The 22,733-nt window shown below is 47.8% G+C and overlaps 2 protein-coding genes across 3 annotated transcripts in view; both read right to left on the bottom strand.

Annotated features, from left to right (window-relative positions):
• Positions 1-330: 330 nt before the first annotated feature.
• Positions 331-9,489, bottom strand: CRYGN (crystallin gamma N; the record flags this gene model as incomplete). The annotated part of the gene is made up of 4 exons (XM_084279779.1): positions 331-466; positions 7,051-7,196; positions 8,771-9,019; positions 9,469-9,489. The coding sequence occupies 4 exons, from the start codon at positions 9,487-9,489 to the stop codon at positions 331-333; spliced, it is 552 nt and encodes a 183-aa protein (XP_084135905.1).
• Positions 9,490-16,530: 7,041 nt separating this feature from the next.
• The window catches only part of RHEB (Ras homolog, mTORC1 binding), a 41,403-nt gene continuing 35,200 nt past the window's right edge, over positions 16,531-22,733 (bottom strand). For both annotated transcript variants that reach the window (XM_084280431.1, XM_084280432.1), the window contains one exon: positions 16,531-17,044. In XM_084280431.1, coding sequence (XP_084136557.1) covers positions 16,952-17,044 — 93 coding nt within the window. In that variant the 3' untranslated portion in view covers positions 16,531-16,951. The remainder of the gene's footprint in view (positions 17,045-22,733) is intronic.

The following is a 22,733-nucleotide window of genomic DNA, read 5'->3' as shown; positions in this document are numbered from 1 at the left end:
CTGTTGCATGGTGGCCCTGGATAGAGCAGAGTGAACATGTGTCAGACCCCAACCGCATCAGGGAGCACATTCCTGGATGTGCTGGTCGTCACCAGTTCTGGCCCATCACCTCTGTGTCCTTATAAATCGCTGCAGAATGAAAAAGCAACTTCACAGCATGTAAATCAAGCTTAGAAAGGTTCCAAGTCTCTTCGTTCTTGAACTCACAGAAACAAAGTACTCGGAGCCAAAAGCTGGTGCTTAACAATTTATTCCACAGATCCATAAGTGGGAAGGAAGGTGAAGCCAGGTCTCAACAGCCCATCACTGGTAGGATGAAGGCTGAGCTGCCTAGAAGTAATTGATGACTCTTCTGATGGACTGGACGTTTGCACTGCGTGCTTGCCACTCATGGAAGCTGCTGAACTCACCCCGCTCCACCACGTACATACGGCCTCGATAGTTGGGCTCCTCGTACAGCACCCAGCTGAGCAGAAAGGAAGAGTTACTTGGATCCAAACATCCCCCTGACAATTATCCACAGCCAGATACTGAACCTTGCCTGTAGAAGCTGGTTTGGTTACACCAGCGATAAAGCCTGGGACTTGGGGCTCCCTGCTTCATGTTGCTGTACAAATGGATCTCTCTGAGCTTCACAGCTCTGTGCTGCAGCATGTAAAGAGAAGGGCAATGAAGCTGGTGGAAGGTCTAGAGCACACATCTGATGAGGAGTGGCTGAGGGAACTGGGTTTGTTTATCCTGGAGAAAAAGAGGCCCAGGGGCAGACCTGACTGGTCTCTACAACTACCTGAAAGGAGGTTATAGCTGGGTAGGCGCTGGTCTCTTCCCCTAACTCACAAGAGATAGGACAAGATGAAATGGCCTCAAGTTGTACCAGAAGAGGTTTAGGTTAGACATCAAGCAAGAAATTCTTCACTGAAAGGGTTGTCAAATACTAGAACAGGCTGCCCAGTGAAGTGGTGAAGTCACCATCCCTTGAGGTATTTAAAACACGTGCAGATCTTGTGCTTAGAGACATGGTTTAGTGGTGGGTTTGGCAGTGCTATGGTAATGGTTAGACCTGGTGATCTTAAAGGTCTTTCCCAACCAAAATGATTTTATGATGCTGTAAGTCACCATGTGCAACAGAAACTATTTAATAGTATTTGATAGTGCTTAAAGAGACAAGAGCCTTCAGCCCCTGGATAAACCCAGTTTGGACTGTAGGGAGAAATGCACACTGCCTAAAGCATGTTTTACTTCTTTAAACTGACTCAGCAGTTATGATGGGAACCACATTTAATAACTTCTTTCTTTGATAGCAGTTCTCTGTGGCTTCTCTTTGACGCTTTCCAACAGAGAGCAGGCTGTGGCTCAGTTATCTTCACTTTATCTCTGCATCCAGAGTTAACCACAAGTTTCCCTTGGAATGCAGACAAATTGATCACAGAATCACAAGGTTGGAAAAGACCTTTAAGATCACTGAGTCCAACCATTCCCATCCTGTGCTAAACCATATCCCTAAGCACCTCATCTACCCGTCTGCTAAACACATCCAGGGTTGGTGACTCAACCCGCCCCCCTCCCTGGGCAGCCTGTTCCAGGCCCTGACAACTCTTTCAGTGAAGAATTTTTTCCTACCACTTAATCTGAACCTGCCCTGGTGCAGCTTTGTGCCATTTCCCCTTGTTGATATACAACACTCAATAGCCTTGGTGACTTTGGCAAGCCTGCCTTCTTCACCTGGCTTGGCTACGTCTCTTTAGCACATCTTTCTCCATTTCAAGGTTGTCAAGCAAGGAACAATTCTGGTGGTCAAAGGGACAAATTTTGCTGCTTTTGCCTCCCTTCATCCCTTTAGCACACACTGTGCCGTGATCTCAATCTGGTCACAAATGTCACCTCTTTCTTCTATTTAAATCTCCCATGTTCTTTAACCAAGTTTTGCCATTGCTTTGAGAGCTTTACAGTCATGTTTCCATGCTGTCACTGTCGAACTGCTCAGCTCTGCCTCATTCTTCTCTTCCCAATTTTTTAAAGGATATTACAGAATCACAAGGTTGGAAAAGACCTTTAAGATCATCAAGCCCAACCATTCATGTCCTATGCTAAACCACATCCCTAAGTACCTCATCTACCCTTTTTTTAAACACATAAGGATCTCTGCTGCTCTGCAGCGACAACAGAGCACAGATGCAATCTTCCAAATCATTTGGTTTCTGTGGTCTGTCTCTTGCCAGGAACTCAGCTGTGACATCTCGATTGGGACCTACTGTATGTGGGATTTCCAAGGAGAAACTCCTTTAAGTGCTGGCTGGGTCAAAGCCTGACAGGCCTACAGGGTCAGACAACAGCTGGTGAACTTGGTTGGACTGACAAAGAGCAGAAAGCTGGATTCCTAGGAAAAAAGTTGTTTATAAAACCAGCAGCCCACAGGCATTATTTGGATTTTAAAAAAGCGAAAGGTTAGGGACAACAGTCGAGCCACCATACAGGTTCCCTGACAGATCTGGACTTACTTTGTGTTTCTGAGAGGACACCAGGTAGGACTGTGGTGTGTCCCTTCTCCCATCTCCCTGGTATGACTGATGCCTGTGCCTCTACCCTGCAGAACCCTTTTCTGCAGCATCACTGCCATGTGCTCATCCAGGATGTTGGGCCTCCAGCTCTTCCCACAAAGAAGTTGATTATTTTGCACTTTACTGCATCCGGTTTATATCTGAATGAGAATTACAAAGTTGCCCTGAAGCCAGGTCCCCCCATCACATATCCTGATGTGCACGGTCAGAGGGTGTGCTCAGCTCTTCAGCTTGATTAAGACCAATTTACAAAATTACCCTCCTCCTCTGCATAAACCCCAGCCTTGTTCATCATGCACACGTGGCTTTCTTCCTTTTCTACCCCATCCCTTCAGTTTATAAGGACTTCTCCATATTTTTAGTCTGGGTGATCCTGCTCTGGCAGGGGGGTTGCACTAGATGATCCTTTGAGGTCCCTTCCAAGTCCTAATGTTCTGTGATTCTGTGTTGTTTGCCCACCAGGACATGGTGGATCTTCTAGCTCTGCTCTAGAGCATCTTTCAGCAACTGCTGGACCCCAGAGAATAAAGCAAGGGGTAGAGCAGCCCCTCATAGTTGCTGTCTTTCCCAAGACCTCTACTTTTCTCTCCAGACACACAGTTGATGTGTCTGTACAGTCGCATGGAGGGAATGGGACAGGCCCTGGGGTAGATGGAAGCAGACTGCATGACCTGGTGTGGTTGTAGGAACCCCCCAGCTTGTCCTTCTGCTTAGGGAAAGGCTGCCAAAAAGAGGAATAAAAGGAATAGCAGAAAGATGGGAGTGATATTGGCAGTGCGAGGTGATGAGTGAAGACTTGTATGGCTTACTTAGCTGCTCCTTTATTGCCTAAAATTTACGTTCCCTGAGACCGTCAGCAAGAGAGGAAACCAAGGCAGCCAGGAGCCCAGAAAACAGCAAAAAAAAGACAATCCCATCCTCAAGCTCAGCACGGGAGAGCTGATCCAGGCACACAGCACGCAGCCCTCAAACATCTCGGCGCTGTGTTTCATTAGCACATAAACCCAGAGGACACGGGAATAAAACACAGGAATAAAACTGTTCATGGAACCAGCTCAAGCCCTGCGAGCCGAAGCTGGCTGCTCCAGCTGAAAAAAGCTAGCAGGGGAGTGCTGCAGCTTCAGCCTGAACCAAGCAAGATGCTTCCAGGAGGGTTCCAGGTCACTCATTCTCCACGCAGGACCTGAGCGGTGCCATGGGCAGCTATTGCCTCCGCTGAGAAGTATGTCATGCTTATCGAGCAGCGACATTTGGGTACCTGTCCTGGCTGATATTTCACAGCCTTCCTGCAGAACATCTGCTAACCACTCATGAATGCTTCAGCAGAACAGATAGCCAGTCTGGTTCCTTCAAGTTACGTCACTGCAGAGTAGCAAAGCCTTTTTTTGGGGTGTTACCTCCCAGACTGTAACACAAATTTGGCTTTCAGGACTTGTTATTTCTATGTAATTCTCTGCAGAGCTGTGGAGGCACGAAAGAGGACAAGCAGCACACATGTTCATCTGACACCAGATGATGCCATATGTGATACCGGAGCTGGCTCTGCCCGTGGGATGGCCAAAGCCTCTCGCCATGCAAACCGCGACAGCTTCTAAGGAGGTGGTAACACCTCAAAGCTGCTCCAAAATAGCAACTTCCTTCCCAGCATGGTTTTAACAGCTTTAGCAGCAGTCTTTCTGGCTGGTTGGGGTAGAAGTCACCAGCCCCAAAAGAACAGCGGGGAAGGTGCTGGACACCCTCAACCCCACCACGCACCATGCCAAAGGCGGACATTTCTGGCCATTCCCATGTTTCCATCTGATCCATCATCGTTTCCCACAGGCACAGCTGCCCCCTCAAGTGTAGGCAGCAGCTCTGTAACAGCACGTGATGCCATCCATGGATTCTGAAGGGGAAGCAAACATTTCTGTATCCAACGGATGTCACATTGTGGGACTGAAGGGGGAAAATGGCAGAGCGAGGCTTTGGGGGGCAGGGAGCTCAGGGGGACCCTGCTTTATAGCTGCTTTCAGCACCCATGGGGTAGAAGAGACCTGCTTTGCTCTGGGGAAGTGCTGGAGACAGCCTGTGGCTGAGACTCATCTCCAGTGATCCCACCTCCTCCACTCCCCAAACAGTTGAGTATGGGTCCTGGGAGGACTTTGCCAGGCTGAGCCCAATTCCAGCTGCAGCACCAGGGCTATTATGATCCAGCAGGTCCCTCAGCACCATTCTGCCTTTCAGTGGCTTTTACAGCCCCTTCACAGAATCACAAGGTTGGAAAAGACCTTTAAGATCATCAAGTCCTCAAGTCCAACCATTCCTGTTCTATGCTAAACATTATCCCTAAGTACCTCATCTACCTGTCTTTGAAACACATCCATGGATGGTGACTCAACCCCCTCCTTGGGCAGCCTGTTCAACAACCTGACAACTATTTCAGTGAAGAACTTTTTCCTAACATCTAATCTGAACCTTCCCTGGTGCAGCTTGAGGCCTCCTGTCAGGTAATTGTAGGCAGTGATAAAGTCTCCTCTCAGCCTCCTCTTCTCCAGGCTGAACACCCCAGCTCCCTCAGCTGCTCCTTATATGATCTGCTCTCCAGCCCCTTCACCAGCCTGGCTGCCCTTCTCTGGACTCTCTCAAGGACCTTGACATCCTTCTTGTAGTGAGGAGCCCAGAACTGGGCACAGTACTCAAGGTGTGATCTCACCAATGCCGAGTACAGGGGCAAATCCCCACGCTTTCAGTGACCATCAACTCAAGAAGTTTCCTCACTGCACTCCCTCTCAATATTTTTTTTTCTGGGTTTTTTTCTCTACTTGAGGCCTTTGAGAAGCCGTGTAGCGTTAAACAGCCTGGGCTCCCACGGGAGGGACAGCAAGCTCTGTGCCCCTTAGGTATTTTGCAGGGAGGAGAATCAGTTTTAAAAGTTCATGTGCTTGAAAGTTTCTGGGCAACATCCCAATTTCTTAAACTCCGGAGTCTGCTATGGGGACACGGGTGGTAAATGATTGGCCCCAAAGCTCTTCTTGCCAGAGCACTCACAGGCTCCCTCTTGGCTTTACAGCGTTGGTACTCAAATGCCTTTGGCTTCAAATGCTTGGCACTGATGGAGTCCCTGGAGGGCTCCAGCCATTCTTCCCATCAGGAGCTGGGATCCTTAATTTTAATGAACCACCACTGCTTGAGCATAAGCCTGGTGTTTGGGGAGAGGAATGGCCACAGTTGAATGAGAAAGGGTCCTGCAGGACACTGAGCTTGGGTAGCAACAACCTCCTTCTTATTCTGGGGAAAAAATGGCTGTGGACAGAAAGTGCCTGACATCCTGCCCTAGGAGCAGGCAAGAGGCGCAGCATCCAGTCCAGGACAGGCAGAGAAGACTGTTTCCATGCTCTGTCCTCTTCAGAGCCCCACCTGCCTTGCTCCAGCCACCCTCTGCCCAGCTCCAGGAGGATTGTACAACATCACCCATCACACACATTGGACAGAGCAAAGGGAGATGCTGGATAACCCCGCTCACAACAAGAGGAAAAATGTAAAAGGACTGACACCTTGGAGAACATGCAAATTGCCACCCAACAGCAAGGAGAGGGCAAAGCTACCGTCCTGCTGAAGCCTTTGGGAACATTTGCAGGGGCAGGAGGATGGGTCTGGGGATCACCAACACGTTTCCAAAGTGGCTTCTTGAGCCAGTGGGGGTGACCCCATCAGGGAGCACTGCAGTGGCCCCATGCCAGCACATGTGTGGTTACTTATGTACCATCATCATATACTTTGAGGGCGTTGATGTAGGTCTTGTCCCAATGGGCATCCCTGCCTCTTGTCCCTGTCTTCCAGGGTTAATCTTAAGGCAAGATGCCACTGCCTAATTTTTGCTGTGCCAAGGAGGAGGGTTCTGGTGTTGCAAACTTTGGTGAAATCACTCGCAAAGCAAAAGCCCTGACCTACATCACCTGGAGCCACCTGTGTGCCCTCCCTGAAAACATCTGCATCAGTTTTAAAGAGGTGTTTGGGAACAGGGAAAGGAGGAGAAGGAGAAGGAGAAGGAGAAGGAAAAGGAAAAAAAGGAAAAGGAAAAAAAGGAAAAGGAAAAGGAAAAGGAAAAGGAAAAGGAAAAGGAAAAGGAAAAGGAAAAGGAAAAGGAAAAGGAAAAGGAAAAGGAAAAGGAAAAGGAAAAGGAAAAGGAAAAAAGAGGGGAGAGAGAAACAAGCTGGTTTTACATCTCTGGTATCATACAACTTAAAAAGGTGTCTCAGAGCTCTTGTAGCTTGTGCTTAGCTGCCCTTGTCTGAAACTCATGCACCTTGAAGGTAGGTCTCAATGGGTAGGCACCAAAATTCATCTTCAACCCATAGGCTTAACTCAGGTTTTCAGTCTTTCTCCAAGTCCCCCCAGCATGGAGAGGCTTTTCCAAGACAGAAGGAGTCTCTGCACCCACCCCATTCCCCTGTGGCGCTGGGAGCAGGGGACACCGCAGCGGCCCCATGCCAGAACATGCGCAGTTACTTACGCGCCGTCGCCATATACTTTGAGGGCGTTGATGCAGGTCTTGTCCCAGCCCTGTCCCTGCAGGAAGGAGCAATCTTCCATCAGCTCCAGGCTGGGGCCGCTGAAGTGGCTCCCCTCAAATATTTCGATCCTGTAATGCTCGCCGTGCTGGGGACAGAGGGATTCAGGTCAAAGCAAACATCAGCTACAGCCCTGGCTCTCCATGTGCTCACACATCAAAAAAAGGACATGAACCCAATCTAACACCTACCCGGAGGTGCTAAATGATCCCCCTAAACTTTTAGATTGCCTCCAGTTCCATGCATGGCTGCTGTACCTGACAGGATATATTGTGCCTTTCTTTACAGAAAGGAAAAGGAAAAGGAAAGGAATCTTCCCCAGCACTGTTATTGCTGCATGAGCCCCTGAGGGTGACGTGGTAGCAGTTTCTCTGGGGACAGACACTTCTGCAGTCTGTGGTGTAGGCATGTGGGACAGAGGGAGCTGAAATGATATTTTTAAGCCAAAAAGCAAAGAATACCTAAACATGTTTTTTCAAATAGGCTTAACTCGCATTCTTAGGCTTTCTCCAAGCCTCCCTGGCATCCACAGGCTTTTCCATGACTGGGGGGCGAGTCTCTGCAGCCGCCTCGCTCCCCTGCGGTGCACAAGAAGGCCGGGCTGCGATGCCAAACCCCACAGCAGGCAGCTGCCGGCAGCATCCGAGCGGATACCGTGCCTGAGCAAACATTCCTCCGGGAATCTGTGCTGCAGAAATGCCTTGAAGCACTTGCTGGCATCTCACAGAAATTCTCTGGCCAAGGAAGGAGGAGTACATCAGGAGTACATCCTCGCGCCGGCCGGGCTCCAGGGCCTGGGGCAGAGCATCTCTCTGCATACAGACGGCGGAGAGGAACTGCTGCTGTGTGTCCTGCTCTGGGGTGCTTTGGGAAGGATGTTGTGGACCTGAAACAAACCCATTTGCTGGACCAAAAAAGCAGCTTTGTGGCCAGTGAGAAACCCTAGCAGCTCTGAGTGGGTTTGTCATTGCCCTGGGTGCCATGAGTTACAGGAGAGTTGAATGAAAAGACTGAACCCAGATGCATCTTTCTAGATTTTAATCTTCCCAATTAAGCCTTCCTTGGGGCAATGCTTTAATGGATTTCATAAGGGGAGCATGCCTAGTTTGGGGGAAAAAATGGGTTTAGTTTAGGACTACTGAGGGGTTTTAGCAACAGCTGAGAATTCAGGTAAAATTCACTGGGAGCGGCACATGGCCCAGTGGGACAGGTTCAGAAGCTGCCGGGGGCAGCCCACTCCCTCTCTGGGCACAAGGGGAAACCCGGATGCTGCAGCTCAAACTTGCCTTGGGCAATGACCCCCTCCTAAAAAAGCAAAGCACATGGTGATGACAGGACCTTGCCACCTCATCTGAAAAACCAGAGGAAAATCTCATCCCATTAAAGCTTCCCACCATGGGAGGAAGGTGAGGTGTTTTCTCCCAGTCAGGAGGTACGGGGAAACCATGATTCGGCTTCGCAGCCTGTGCAGACCCCCTCCAAGGGAGGACAAACCTTCCCTGGGAGACCAGCTCCTTCTCAACAGCACGTGTTAGTTCTAAACAGCACAGATTTTTAATTTCATTTATTCACAGGGCTCGTGAAAAAAAATAAAGCCTGATGGCAGCTCCATCCCACTGATGCTCCAGGTGGGAGAGAAAAGCACCAGGAACATCCACTCACCATCCCGATGGGCCGGCAGGAGCCCAGGTGGTCGCTGCGGCTGTTCCAGCGATAGAAATCGGGGTACTCGCCGTGCTCCAGGACATACTGCTGCCCTCGGAAGTCGGGGTGATCGAAGCAGACCCAAGCCCCGCTCTGGACGCAGATGGAGTTGACCCGGTTGAGGAAACCTCGGTCCTGGAAGCTGCCGCAGCTGCCGCAGACCTCCAGCTTTCTGCCCGTGAAGCATTTGCCTTCATAAAGAGTGATCTGGGGGGAGCCAGGAGGAGAACAAGCCCGTGGTGAGGAGCGGAGGCACACCTGGACCTCCAGTTCAAGCAGATGGTAACCACCTGCAGACGCATTTTAAGATGGTTTGGGATTCATTTAGCTGCTCTCCAGCAAGAGCATCACTGGCATTTTTCCCTAACAACCGGATTTGTTTTTCTGGGAACGCGGCGCATCCTGCATTTACGACACTTCTTGCAGCCTCGTGCTTGCTCACACATATTTCCAGCAGGAATGTTTAAACAGGAAACTCTGCTCCCGAAACACAGCTCCTTCTGCCGCACCCGCCCCATCCCCGCTACTGAATCTGCTCCCGGTATCATCATTCCCATCTCATCCTCTGGGATTTTATCCTAACCTACTCCTTCAACCCAGGGAGGGGGGGGGAGAAGATGCTCGAGCTGAAAGGGAAGCGTTGGGTCATTACTTACTTTTCCCGAGTATTGAGACATTTTCCTGCTGGCTGCTATCCAAACCCGAGAGCGGGAGCCAAACCAAAACCGCGATGGACAGAGATGTTGGACACCCCACTATATAGCAGCGGGCGCGGGGGGGAAGACGGGGCTGGTGTCGCCAGGGCTTTTTAACAAAGCAGCGGGAACCGGGGGGCTTTGCGCTTTCCTGCTTCGTAGGCAGAACCGCCAGGGACGGGCCCTGCTGAGTCCGGGGTTTTGATTTCGGGCAGACGCTCTGACAAAAGATTTGCTTGGCAGGGCTTTGGTCGATTAGCAGTGCACACTGCTCCTTTTTGAGGGACAACTTTTCTTTCCTTTTTTAATTACTTTTTTTCCTTTTACCCCCAAATCTTCCCTCATATCCTCCCTCCTTTTCCTCTTTTTCTCCTTCTTTATCTTTTCCCCTCCCTACCACCTTTTTTTATCCTCTTATTTTAGGGCAGACAAGAAGCAGATAAGGAACCAGCAGCAGCTTGAAACACAACAGTTTCCCTGTACTAGGTTCATGTCTTTTTACTATTATTTCCCAGCTTTTTGCCATTGCAGCACAGCAGCTAAAAGCGAGCATCCTTGGAAGACTCCTCACCAATAAATAACACGCTGCGCTTCATCCATCAAAGTGATGGTTTCTTTTTCAACCTTCCACCCTCTTTAAATGGGATTTTCAAAAGCCAAGGCCCTCATCTCCTCCAGAACGGAAAGGTTGGGCTCGCAAACTCATCGACGTTATTCACCAGCATCTTTTTTTTATGGATGTTTCGATCTCTGAGCACCGAAGCACCAACACCCACAACTATAAATCAGGTTTAAGGGGATTTTTAAGCCACATCATTGGCCTATTTTGCATATAAGCTGTGATTATGGCTTCAGAGCCTGGCATCTCAAACACCAGCTCGAAGAAAAGCTGCTTCAGATTCCAGAGAGCCTTCAACAGTCTTATTCTCAGGACAAATAGCAAGGGACAGCCCCAGCCCATAAACCCTGTCAATTTATATTAACGAGCCAGGAAAAGGTAAAGGCAAATCACAGAATTGTAGGGGTTGGAATGGACCTCAAGAGATCATTGGGTCCAATCCCCATGCCAAAGCAGGTTCCCTAGGAAATGGGGGTGGCCTGTGGACCAGCGCACAGAGACATACCAGGGCACCACGTTAAAAGGAGATTCATCTTTAACGTCATTTAATAGCTCTGGAAGAAACCTCACGCCCAGCTCCTAATCATTAAGTCCTCTTCTTTGTCACCGGTGAGGGCCCCTGTTACCTCCCACCCACCAATGAAGCTCCACTCCCCAAGACCATCCCCAGACTGTCAGGCACAGGCTTTGAATCCGGATCGTAACAACTCTGTTCTTGGCAGGTCGCTCCCATCTGCACGCGTGCCAGCAGCCTCGCACGGCAACCCCGCGCTGCTGCCTTTGTTCACCGCTCCAGCTCGAGATTAAAGACTGTTTGGGAAGAAAGGATGTCATTAGTGAGGCTTAAAAGTCCACCGCCCTTTCAATTAAGATGTAAAAGTTAATAAGAGCGTGTGCCCGCACACGTAGGCTGAGCTGGGAGACGTCACCCCGCTGACTGGGATGCGCTGGAGGAGGAAGGAGATGGCACGTTGCGTTTGGAGAAGAAACACATCCCTCAGCTGATGTGGGTAAACCTGCCACCTGCATCACAGAGACGCCACTCACGGTTACATGTTCCCATAGGAGGCAGGGAATAACGAGGAAAAGCCTCACCTAATTAAAACAGCTCACCCACCCCACTCCCTCACAGAAATGCTGGTATTTTCTAGGTGCTAAAGTAGTCCCCAGAAGGTGCAAGAGCAGTCACAGTACGTGGGAAGTCCCACTTGGAAGAACAGCAGCCAGGGCAGGGTGACACTAGTGGCATCCCCAAAACCAGCCCTTCCCCGTGGCTTTGCACTTGGTGTCCTGGAAGGGAATGAGGAGATGTGTCCCCGTTCTGAGTCATGGCTGTGAGCACCAGGGTGAAGAGGTGGCATTGTCATTGGCGTTGGGACCCAAGCCTCCTATCCTTGGGGGCCACAATGGCCCATTGTACTCCTTGTGTTGGTCAAGACCTGTTTGGTGCCTGGAGAAAACCCACAACATCCATGACAAACTGGCCCTAAAGTACCCAGTAAAGCAGATATTACCAGCGGAAGAGGTTTTTATGGCACCACAAAAACCTGGTTTCCTCCAATGATGGGATTTTCCTGCTTCTCCTAAGGTGTGAACTTTAATTAAATGTGTAGGAACTTGGTGTGTTCGAGACTTGTGCCCAGCTGTGAGATGTTAGAAGCTGCCCAACAGGTTCAAAAGCTATTTTAGCAGAGATGGAAAGAGGGTGTGGCAACTTTATTCTCTTCTTTGAGAAACCATGTTGAAGATACCAATCTCTAGAAAAAAAAAGGAAAAATGATGAGGGGGAAAATAATATTGAAGAGTGGCAAATGTTTAGTTCCTTGCAAAGGAGGGAAAGGCTGCCAATGGAAGAGAGAAAAGAATAACCCCAGGAGCCTGTGGCCACCAGCAGCCTTTCAGACACAGGATGCTGGAGCAGACCTTGCCTCCTGCTCCTGCCCGAGTGCTGGATCACATCTGACCACGCTGCCCCAGACTAACCGGATGGTGGGCAGCCTTCCTCTGCTGTGGCTGTTTAAAGGATGGAGTATTGGAGACACAAACTTCCAGGTTTGAGTGTTTGGCTTCAACAAAGCCCAAAAGTCTCAGACTTCTTTACATGTCTGCAGTCAGAGGGAGAAATCAGACTCGATATCCATACGGATGGCTCCAGGCTGTGCTATCCCCCGCCCCCCATCTGCCTTTGCTGCCACGAGGTTGAAGAGCAAGGTCATCAGAGGTGATTTGTTCAGGTCAGGACCAGGGAGGTAAGGAAGCCAAACACCTCAAACCACACAAGATAGCCAAGATTGATTTCAAGTCCATTGTAACCCTGAAGTTATGTCCCCATCAAAACAAGGGTGGGAAGGACTCAATGCCAAAGGACACTGTTGATGCCAACACCAGTCAGAGATAGACCCAGCTGTGCTAGAAACCAGAACTCAACCCTCCAGGACAAAAACACCCTGCCTGGATAAACACGGTGGCTCCTGGTCACCACCTTCTCTCCTCCCCACATCCCAGCTACACACAGGATCCAGACACAGATCTTGTCCCCTGAAAGTGATGATTTCCATCACAGGTCAATGGGTTATGAGGAAGGTTATATTGGCATAAGTAAGCCCAGGTTGGGTAGTCTTCAGAACACAGCTGTGAGATGCCACCACCTCTTCCCAGTGCAGGGGGTTATATAGAATTTAGAGGGGTGACTTTTCTGTGCAGCTCAGCAGACACCGGCCACCAGGTAAGGCAGGAAGACAACAAACTTGCTCCTCCTCTGACAAGAGAGTTGATGAGAGCAGGGCGTAATTCCTGGAGGAGAACCTTTGGGAGCAATCTTGCTAATGCTAACAGCGGGATTTCTTAGCAGGATTGGGATTCTGCTCAAAGGTACCAACTATGGCAAGTGCAACCCCCTGCAAGTAACAGTTATGTGAGCAACAGCCAAGAAGTCGCAGCGCATCTGCTGAACCAGCCATGCTGCAGTTTCTGGGGGAGCTTTGGCCAGGAAACACCCATATCCCAGAGCTTTCAGAAGGCCACCGTGCTTAGAAAAAGCTCAAGGATTTCTTCATGTACCCTAGTCCGAGATAGTTGGTGGTCAATACATACGCAGTCGTCTTTGGGTCTAGCTCCCTCCCATGGAAAATTCTTTGGCTCACTGCTGGAAAGGATGAGCACAGCTCACAGGTCACTTCAGAGTGGCAACAGACCTCAGAGTGAGAAACCATCCTTGTGACTCCAGGGAGAGTTTCTGTATTAAACCCATATTGCTCAGTTAGAACCAAGCCCACCTCACACCAGTTGCTGAAGCAGAGACTTCCACTGGTGATTAACGTATTCCCAGTGCCCAAGCCACCATGTGCTGCCTCCCAGAGCTGCTGGGGAGGCTGGGTACACTGACTGCAGAGCATCCCTGCAAACCATGCAAGCAAAGGGTCTTCCAACCCACGCCCTCACTGGCAGAATACATCTCTTCTTGTTGGAAACGGGCATCAGCTGCCAGGTGATGGGTTTGTGATCCACACAATGTCTTCATCCTGGATGCACCAAGACACTGAGTCTCTACAGTACCTCTATGAAGGATGGCCACCCCACACCCTGACCCACCACCCATCCTGCACCACGCAATACCTCACCTCTTCCACGTGGGTAGTACAGACTCCAAAAAACCTCCTCAAGCTTCACAAGAACCAGTCACAGAATGAAGGTTCAGATCTGGCCGGGTTCCTGCTAGGAAAAATAGCTCCTTGTCTCGGAGCTGGGACCTGCTGGTCAGGTTTAGCCAACTATTTATTAGCAGCCTTCCAGAGATAGATATTAAAAACAACCAACCTGCAAAAGCTTGTTTTCAGTAATATTTGGTCTGGAGATCAGTGTTCGTGCAGCTCACTGCGTATCTCAGCAAGCATCCGAGTGAGATGGGACTTGGGATTTCATTTTGGAAAACATCAGAATACCGGGGGAGTTTTAGGTGAAATCCTTTCAGTTTTCATCTTATTTCAAAAAGGAAAGGTTCCAGTAGGGAATCAGGACCCTTAAATGCTGGATGCTGAGAACACCCATCACCCAGACCTAGTTCAGCCATGTTTCTGCCGTGCCTGTGATGAGTTGAAGGCATCTGTGCAAAGGTTCTCACTCACCCCCAGCTGTCAAAGGGGAGTCATTTTGACCTTATTAAACAAGGTTGTGAAGATCAATTGGTATTAGTGGAAGGCTCTGAAGATAAGCAGTACTGATTACATAAGGATTAATTAGAACCTGTTGATTTCTCCAGTACTCATTAGCTGGGTAAGCCCAGGTGCATCATCACTGCCTGCCCCATCCACACAGAGCAGCAGCAGCAGCAATTCTCCAGCCAGGAAAGTGTGAGATGGTACATTCCTTCTCATAGAAAGTAAAAGCACAAATGAGGACCTGGGCTACCCATCTCGTTTCAGGCTGCTGCTGCTCCTTCTTCTCTTCAAAACAAAACTGCTGCAAGCCAGGATAGACCCAGCTGGGTGGTTTACACCCCCCCGTGTCAGGAGCCAGGGTAACTGCAGATGTCCTCCGTCACTTCCAGGGTGCGAGTGTGGGCACAGAAACATCTCTGCTCACAGAGACCAGGAGATGGGAAGCCTTGAGTCTTCACCATCGCCTCAGATGCTGCACTAACACCACACACAGTCCATGTGCAGCCCAGAAGTCCTTTCCAGAGCAGCATGTTTTAAACCCACACAGGTCAACAGGTATTTAACTTGACTTACAGCACTCAAATTTTGCTCTTTCCTCGAGACAGAAAGGACCTTTGCACTCCCACCTCTGCCAACGATCATCTCTGAGTGCTGGGCTCCGTTAAGTGTCTATGACATTCTTCCTAGCCTGGGTCATTTCCTCATCAAGCCCTTCAAGCACCAATGCAGTGGCTATTTCATGCTTCAGATCCACAGGCAGTACAGAAGCAGCCACTATTGGAACATAAATACAGAAATAAATGAGTAAATGCAGTCATTGAGGTTTCTGGTATTCCAGGACTTCCAGCACATGATGTAGCCCACATGACATTGTGTCCGTGATGCAATGCCAGACTCTGATCATGCAACAAGTCATCCACCACCTCATGATTAGGCAACAAGGGATACTACAGAACAGACACATATTGTTCCCATGCTCCACAGATCTTTTTCCAAACCCTCAGCAACTTCATTATCAGCCAAACTACCGTGGTACCAGCATTGCAGGTCCTTGTGAAGGAAACTTTCTCCCCAGCCTTGGATCAGTCATTCTGAAATCAAAGTGTGTACTGAAGGAGCCCTCTGGCTCTGCTCAACTTCAGCGTACAACAACCACCCGTCTACAGAACCTGCATTTGGCACAGGGTATAAAGTCCAGGTAACTGAAATGAGTTTTCAGAAACTTGGGGAAACATCCTCAACAGAGGGAAAAGGCAACTTTTTTGCCAGGAAGCCGTTCTTGGGGTGACCAAGGAAATCAGTACGTGTTTCTACATGGCCTTCTAACTGATGGGCTTTAGACCATTTGGTATGAAACACGAGAGAACCACCGCACAAGAAATGAAGAGATAAGCCATGCTGAATCTTTATCTTTAAACACAGACCAAAACACAAACCCCAGTCCTGGTTACAAAACCATCGGGAGATTCCTGTTTCGCTCCTGCCAGCAACCGAGATTTCACAGGGACACAAAACCACACAAGAAACATTTCATTAACCACTCCCCACATCAGCCTCGTTCCTTGGGGCTTTTTTTAAATACAAAGTAGATCAACTGCAGGTGGGTTTTTTTTTAAATATATATAGTGAAAATAGGTTGCTTCCAGATTCAGAGATTAACATTCATTTCTTGTCCAAAAATCAAACAAAAGCTTGCAACTGGCTGGATGAAGCTGCCTGGCACAGCACTGGGACTGTGATGCTGTGAACAGACACAACGTGCCTCTACCCAGTGCTATCCAGATGCAGAAGCACAGAAATTCAGGATAAAACAACCCACATGAGTTTGTCTGGGGCACACTATTTTAAATTACGTTTTTGTTTTCTTCACAAGTCTCTGCTTGTGACCCGGATGAACCCACTCCATCCTGACAGCATTCCTAGCTACAAGGTCACATGAACAGTCTGCAACGCATCTCTACACCCCTTCATTCTATAAATCTTAACAGTTTCAGGTTGTCTGGCTGAAAACCCACATCTTCCCTTCCAAATGAGAGGCGGCACTTGTGTCTCCTGCCTGCACATAGTGCTTGGCAGGTCTAGTGGTAAAAATAAGAGGTTGGGATGTCTCACCAGCAAGCTTCCTGAGCAACAGCTGAACAATCCATGGGCTCCGAGGGTCTCACACCTCCTCCTAAGGTCAGCAGATGAACACTTGTCACAGGAAGTGATACAGAGCAACCAACCAAGAAATGATAAACAGAGCACTTAAGGTTTGCAGCTATTTTATTTACAAGTATACATTTAACACAAAGAAACACTGATATCCAAGCCTAGTTAATAGTAGTGTAACAATATGCCTCATTTTGATGATTATTCTAACCAACAAACTACACTGAAAAATTAATGCCAGTAAAATTCTTGGTCATAATATTAAGAAATACAATATATAAATTGAAAATATGATTGCTTAAAATTTGAAAATGGAAGTGAAGCCGTTTGCACAGGAGTCAGAGTTTAACATAATCTGAAGGGAAAGGCTCCAAACCAACTGTTTATCTTTCAGGTTAACAGAAGAAAAAAAAAATAATAATAAAAAAAAGAAGCATAGTTTATCCTTAAAGATAATGGGCAGTTTTGCTTCTTCAGGTAGAATGTATTCCCAGTGTTTTCAGGTTTTGCCGTGGAATTACATTACTGAGCATGAAGACTTCCCTTGTGAAGCTGCCCCATCGATTTTTTCTGCCTCCAAAATTATCCTCTTAAAAACATCAACGGCAGTCTGCAAAGACAGAGCACAGTGTTAGGAAGGAAGGAGGATCCACCTGCTTACTGGAAAAGAAAAAACAATTAAAAGAATTAAGTGCACCAGCAGGTAAACATGCACCCAATGCTTCTTCCAAAACTGAAGTGGGAAAATGTGATAGTTCCAGTTTTGAACTCCAGCTTTTGGGAGGAGAGTGTGAACCCCCACTCCATGGCAATGCTCTGCTGTGGGGGAGAGGAATTTGCGACTGAGCCAGTCACAACAGAGCTAAGGACTGGAATTCAGCTTTATTTCAACAGCAACCTTGCACCCAAGGGTCTGATGCTGCTCCAGAGAATAAGCCGCATCATTCCCTGTACCTGTCAGGCACCAAGTCATTACAGGAGGCAGCAGATTTTTCAGCTCTAAACACTCTGTACCCCTCAGTGTGAGGGGCACTTTAATTGTCTTGGGTTTCTCATCTTACCCGTGAGAACACAAGGGGAAACCATAAGCCAAAACAGCCGCTGCCTAGTACAAAGCAATACCCTTTGGTAAAGCCCTTCTGAGAAAGGGGGGTTGAGCTTTAACCAGCTTCAACTACAGGCTCCCTACTGCTGACACGGTCCAGCTCACACCAACGCCACAGCTTACAGACAGAACATACAGGACTGCAGAGTCCATCTGCAGAATCAGGAATCTATGGATCCCTACACTCCTTCAGCAGGGAGAAGTTACTCTTGGAGTAAGAGCCACTTGCCCTGCTATCTACTCCTCTTGATCTATACTGAGTCTCCTCCCTCTGTGCTGACTGTAAAGCAATCTGGTGAAAAAGGGTCCTCTCCCCCCCCCCCCCCCAAGGGTCCAGGTGCTGAGCCAGACATGGCTGGGAGATGTTCCCCCAGACACACTCACACTAGTCAGCACAAGCTAAAAATCTGGTGCTGGAAAGAGTTTCCCATGAAAATGAGTTTAAACTGAAGCAGAAACACCAAGAAAGGATGTCAGACCACGAGTAGTTCAAGACATTTTGCAGGAGGATTTGATTGAATGCATCTAGGTTTTCAGTTGGTGAGGTTTTGTTTACTTTTAAGGATACTGGAAGATCACAGAATCACAGAATGTGTAAGGCTGGAAGGGACCTTTAGCAGTCATCTAGTCCAACCCCCCTGCAGTGAGCAGGGACATCTTCACTGGATCAAGTCGCTCAGAGCTTCATCAAGCCTGACCTTGAATATCTCCAGGGATGGGGCGTCCACTATGTCTCTGGGCAACCTGTTCCAGTGATCCACCACCCTCAGAGTGAAGAACTGTTTCCTAATATTCAACTTAAACCTCCCTTTTTCTAGTTTAAAACTGTTACCCCTTGTCCTATTGCTCCATGCCCTTGGAAAAAGTTCTTCCCCAGCTTTCTCACAGGCACCATTCAGGTACTGTCAGGCCACTATAAGGCCCCCCCTCCCAGAGAATAAACTAGGGGAAAGTAATGGGAAAGCAATGTTTCTGGGACAACATCATGAATGCTACTTGCCTCTATCAGAACACACAGAAACTAACTTGAACATGCAGCATCTGAGATTGCCTAGAGGTAATTTAAGAATAAATCTATACTGCAGTTAAGGACAATTCTGAAGTGCTTTTCTCCTCAACGGTGCCTTCGAGCTGAAGATTCACCATACGATCAGTAATTCAGCATGTGAATCTTCAGCTTGGAAATGCTCTCCTGATCGCCCAGACACACATTTAAAGTTTATCCAAGCTCTGACTGCCCATTTCATGAATTCCAAGCCCACGCTCGTTAAGTAGTATATTCATTATAGAAAAGCAGTCACGTTATGAAAGCGGATAAAAAGGGGTTTTTGTTGGTTTTAATCAGCAGGCTGAAGAGCACCCTGTGATTTAGGACTATGTGTCCTGAACCCAACATATGTTTTTCTGCCTCCACAAGGTGTCATTCTTAATTGCATCCCTTCCAAATTACCCCATTGACTGAAAGAGTCCCACAACCATCTTAAAGCAACCTTAGCAAGATTACACTGAATTTAAGTTTCCCATATTTATACAGTTTATGCACAGTTATATCTGGAACTATTTAAAATACTTCATTACCTGGAAATAAATTACTCTTCCATATAATGAAGTTTCCCCATGATCCCAACTGACTTTGACAGAAGCAGCTCGTTAGTCCAGTAATGATACAACACATTTCCTGAGCAAATGAGACTCCAGGAGAACCACGGTCAGGGCTCCAGTTGCTAACAAACCAGAGTCACCACTGAAGTTTCTCTTAATCAAAGCTTAGTGACACACCAATTTACAAATATATCACACCAGTGTTTCCTTAGAGCTGGAATTTCCAATGGTTTCATTTTAACACTCAAGGTCTTTATGGCCCTGCTTCAAAGCTCCTGTTAAAAACCTCCACAACTCCATCAACCAAGAAGCTGTTATGTTCCCAGTAAAGAGGTGCTGTTTGAAACCCTGAGATGTAGGAGTTTACAGGGCTTGTTAATTCATATCACAGAAAATATGTACTAACTGAGAAGGTTTAATCAACCCTTCAGAATTCGTAATTCAGCCCAAAGCCACTGAAGGATTTTAGAACAAGCCCTCAAACAACGCAGGAAGCTGTGTTTTGTGACAAGGAATAAAGATCACAGCCAGACTTCACACACATCTGTCTCCATATGGTCCAGCTACACAGAATGTGGGTCACACCTAGCCTACAGAAAGCCATCTGGCTTTCTTCTACCTTTCTCCCCTGAGGAAACAAAATAGATGTCAGCCTGGGCAATGCATGCTCAGCACCACGCAAGAGACACCAGGGGCTCAACTACTGCAGATGTGCCCCATGGTGCAAGCAGGACAGACAGCTGGGGAGGTGCCAACACCCGCACCCAGCCGCTGCTGGGTGCTACGCTGTACTTCCCAGCTATGCAGCTGCTTTATTATTTCAAAGAGGAAACTCTCAACTGCTCAAACTACCAGTTTATCTTGGCACAGAACTGGGCAAAGGAACTTGAACAATAGTCAGGTAAAGGAAGAGAGGTTCTCCCCCATCCTTCACCAGCTAAACTTGTCAGACCCCCAGAGAGGGGCTGGGATCCCAAACCACTCCGAAGCATTTACTGAACCTGAAGATGAAGCTACTCTTGAAAAAGCAGCAATTGCTTTTTAAGGAGAGAGCTGTTTCAGTGAGAAGGGGATTTTTTTTGCTACTTGCCCCTTCAAAAACAAGTTTATTTATTCTAGTAACTGGATAAGTAACATTTGGCTGCTGGTTACTCCCTAAATTACAGTATCACAGAATGGCAGGGGTTGGAAGGGACCTCCAGAGATCATCTAGTCCAACCCCCTCACCAGAGCAGTATCACTTTGAGCAGGCTGCACAGGACAGCGTTCCAGCAGGTTTGAATGTCTCCAGAGAAGGAGACTCCACAACCTCTCCAGGCAGCCTGTCCCAGCACCCTGACACCCTCACAATAATGTTCCTCCTCATGTTTAGGTGGAAATTCCTATATTCAGGTTTGTGCCTGTTGCCCCTTGTCTTGTCCCAAGGCATCACTGCAAGAAGACCAACCCCCTTCCTTCTTCCAGTAAAAGCTGGCTCCCAGCTTCAACTGGGTTTAAGACCCATTTGGATTCCAGTTGTATTTCAAACAGTTACCGCTTTATTGCGTTGGGATTGAGATGAAGCACTATACTACAGCTTAGGTGAGACTAAGTAGGGAATTCCACAAGAAAGGCTCCAAACTCCTCAAGTTCAACACACCAGCTTGAGAAGACAGGACAAGAAGAGCCCAGCAGTAGTCTTAAAGAAGTCTTTTTCTATCAAGTCTCAGAATTGCCTTCTCAGAGTCCAGGGATTTCCCTAGATGTCCCATGTTGCTGATACCCAGGCTGTTCTGAACGTCCTACCAGGTCACCCATCTCTAACTAACAGAGCTCAGACATAACCTCAAATATATCTGACCTTGAGGACGCTTGCCAGCAGCGAGCATTTATCATCACCACAGCTTTGATCTTCGCCTCTCTTGCTTTCTTCCATCTATCCAGTCACGTCATCTCTGGAATGTGGTATCTTTGGATAACTCCTGGCAGAATACATCTAGTTTGCTCAAGTTCGTTTATTTTAGTTGCCCAATATAGTATGGCTACGCTCCCAGGACTCTCACAGATGTTCTAAAATGGGTATTTTCAATTTTTTATTATTTCTTTTTTTTTTGGCCAAAGCAGGAAGAACAGTCAATGCTCTCCCACCCCCTTGTAGGGGGAAGAGAGCCTTTGCTACTAGGACCTGCTACAGGGAGTATCTGCTCAGATTTCAGCAGTTCCTTAAAGACAGAGTTGTTATAAAGGATAGATCATGTATCCAATCGAGTTTTGTCTAACCCCCACAGCACAGAGACCTACTCTTCCCACTGTTGTGAACATCATCACGTACCAAACCAATTCCAGACCAGAATACCAGCAAATTGTCATATTCTGGCTCCACATCAACCAAATACAAATGGGTAGGTTTAAGAGAAAAAGGATTAACAGACTTCCCCCAGGCAGGAAGATCTGAGTTCTCTGCTGAGTTCTTAAACTCTAAATTCCCAACTCAGTCCAACTCATCCCTTTAAGCTTCAAATTAACTTTCTGTAAAACAAACAGAATCTGAAGCAGTTCTGGAAGGAGTTTAAGACTTGATCTTGATAGGCAAGTTTCATTTGCTGGACCCAAGCTAGTACAGGTGGTGATTTGTGTGAACCTCCAAGCAAAAAGGGCCAACAGACTTCTTTTTCCTGTAATGTAGACTTACGCAAGGTAAGTACTAGGATAATGACAACATGCCTTGCCACCAAGTTCAAAATAAACCCTTCCCCTTCCAAACCACAGACAGCTCCTGATGTCTATGTATCAGCTGGTTTGATCCTGTCAAATTAGGATTTGGAGAAAAAAAAACAACCCCATGAGTTCAGAAGCGCTCCTGGTCTAACTTTCAGGAAGGGGTGCTACAATGCCTGGTGTCTCCTGTTCCCTGTAGCAGCTTGAGGCTCCACACTTTGCTCTCAAAGCTCAATCTTCCTCCTCTTCAGAGCTGAGCATTACTCTGCACCTGTTCTCAAGAAGACTAAGGCAGCTGCCCTGGTTTTGGGCTTCTTTACACTTTCTTCTGTAGATCCCAAGCCTCCCAAAGAAGCACACCAGATGGTCACGTGCTGCGGGTGCTCACCTCCAGAAGACATGACCTCTTAAACTTCTGAAGCCAGACAAACTTCCAGAGTGTTTTATGTAAGAGGCATGAAGGAGGAACTGTGTTCAAACACCTGCTTCTAACAGCCTGTATCTAAATCCAGGGACAGAAGCTACAAGTGACCTGTGATTCCTGTTCTGAAGGATCCTGCTGAAACCAAGGCCTGGTAAGAACTCTTTTGACAGCAAAAACGATCACAACTCCTGCTTTTTTTTTTTGTGGCACTTGTACAGGACTGTACAGAATTCTTATTATCTGACATACAATTGCCATTCCCATTTCCCTGAAAGGCTACAAAGTTTGCTATCTAAATTTCAGCTGGCAGCAGAACTTAATACAGCCCGAGGCTAAGGCACACACACAAATCCACAGCAGTCAATGGGACTTTGTTAGCACAGCAATTTAGCATGCAAGACACGCCAAGCATCATAGAAAGCTTGCAGCCACTTTGCAGAAATACACCCAACTTTTCTTTTTGTCTTCTTG

This window comes from Gallinula chloropus (assembly GCF_964237585.1).
Source record: "Gallinula chloropus genome assembly, chromosome: 2".
Taxonomy (NCBI): Eukaryota; Metazoa; Chordata; class Aves; order Gruiformes; family Rallidae; genus Gallinula; species Gallinula chloropus.
This window is presented reverse-complemented; position numbering and strand designations above follow the sequence as displayed.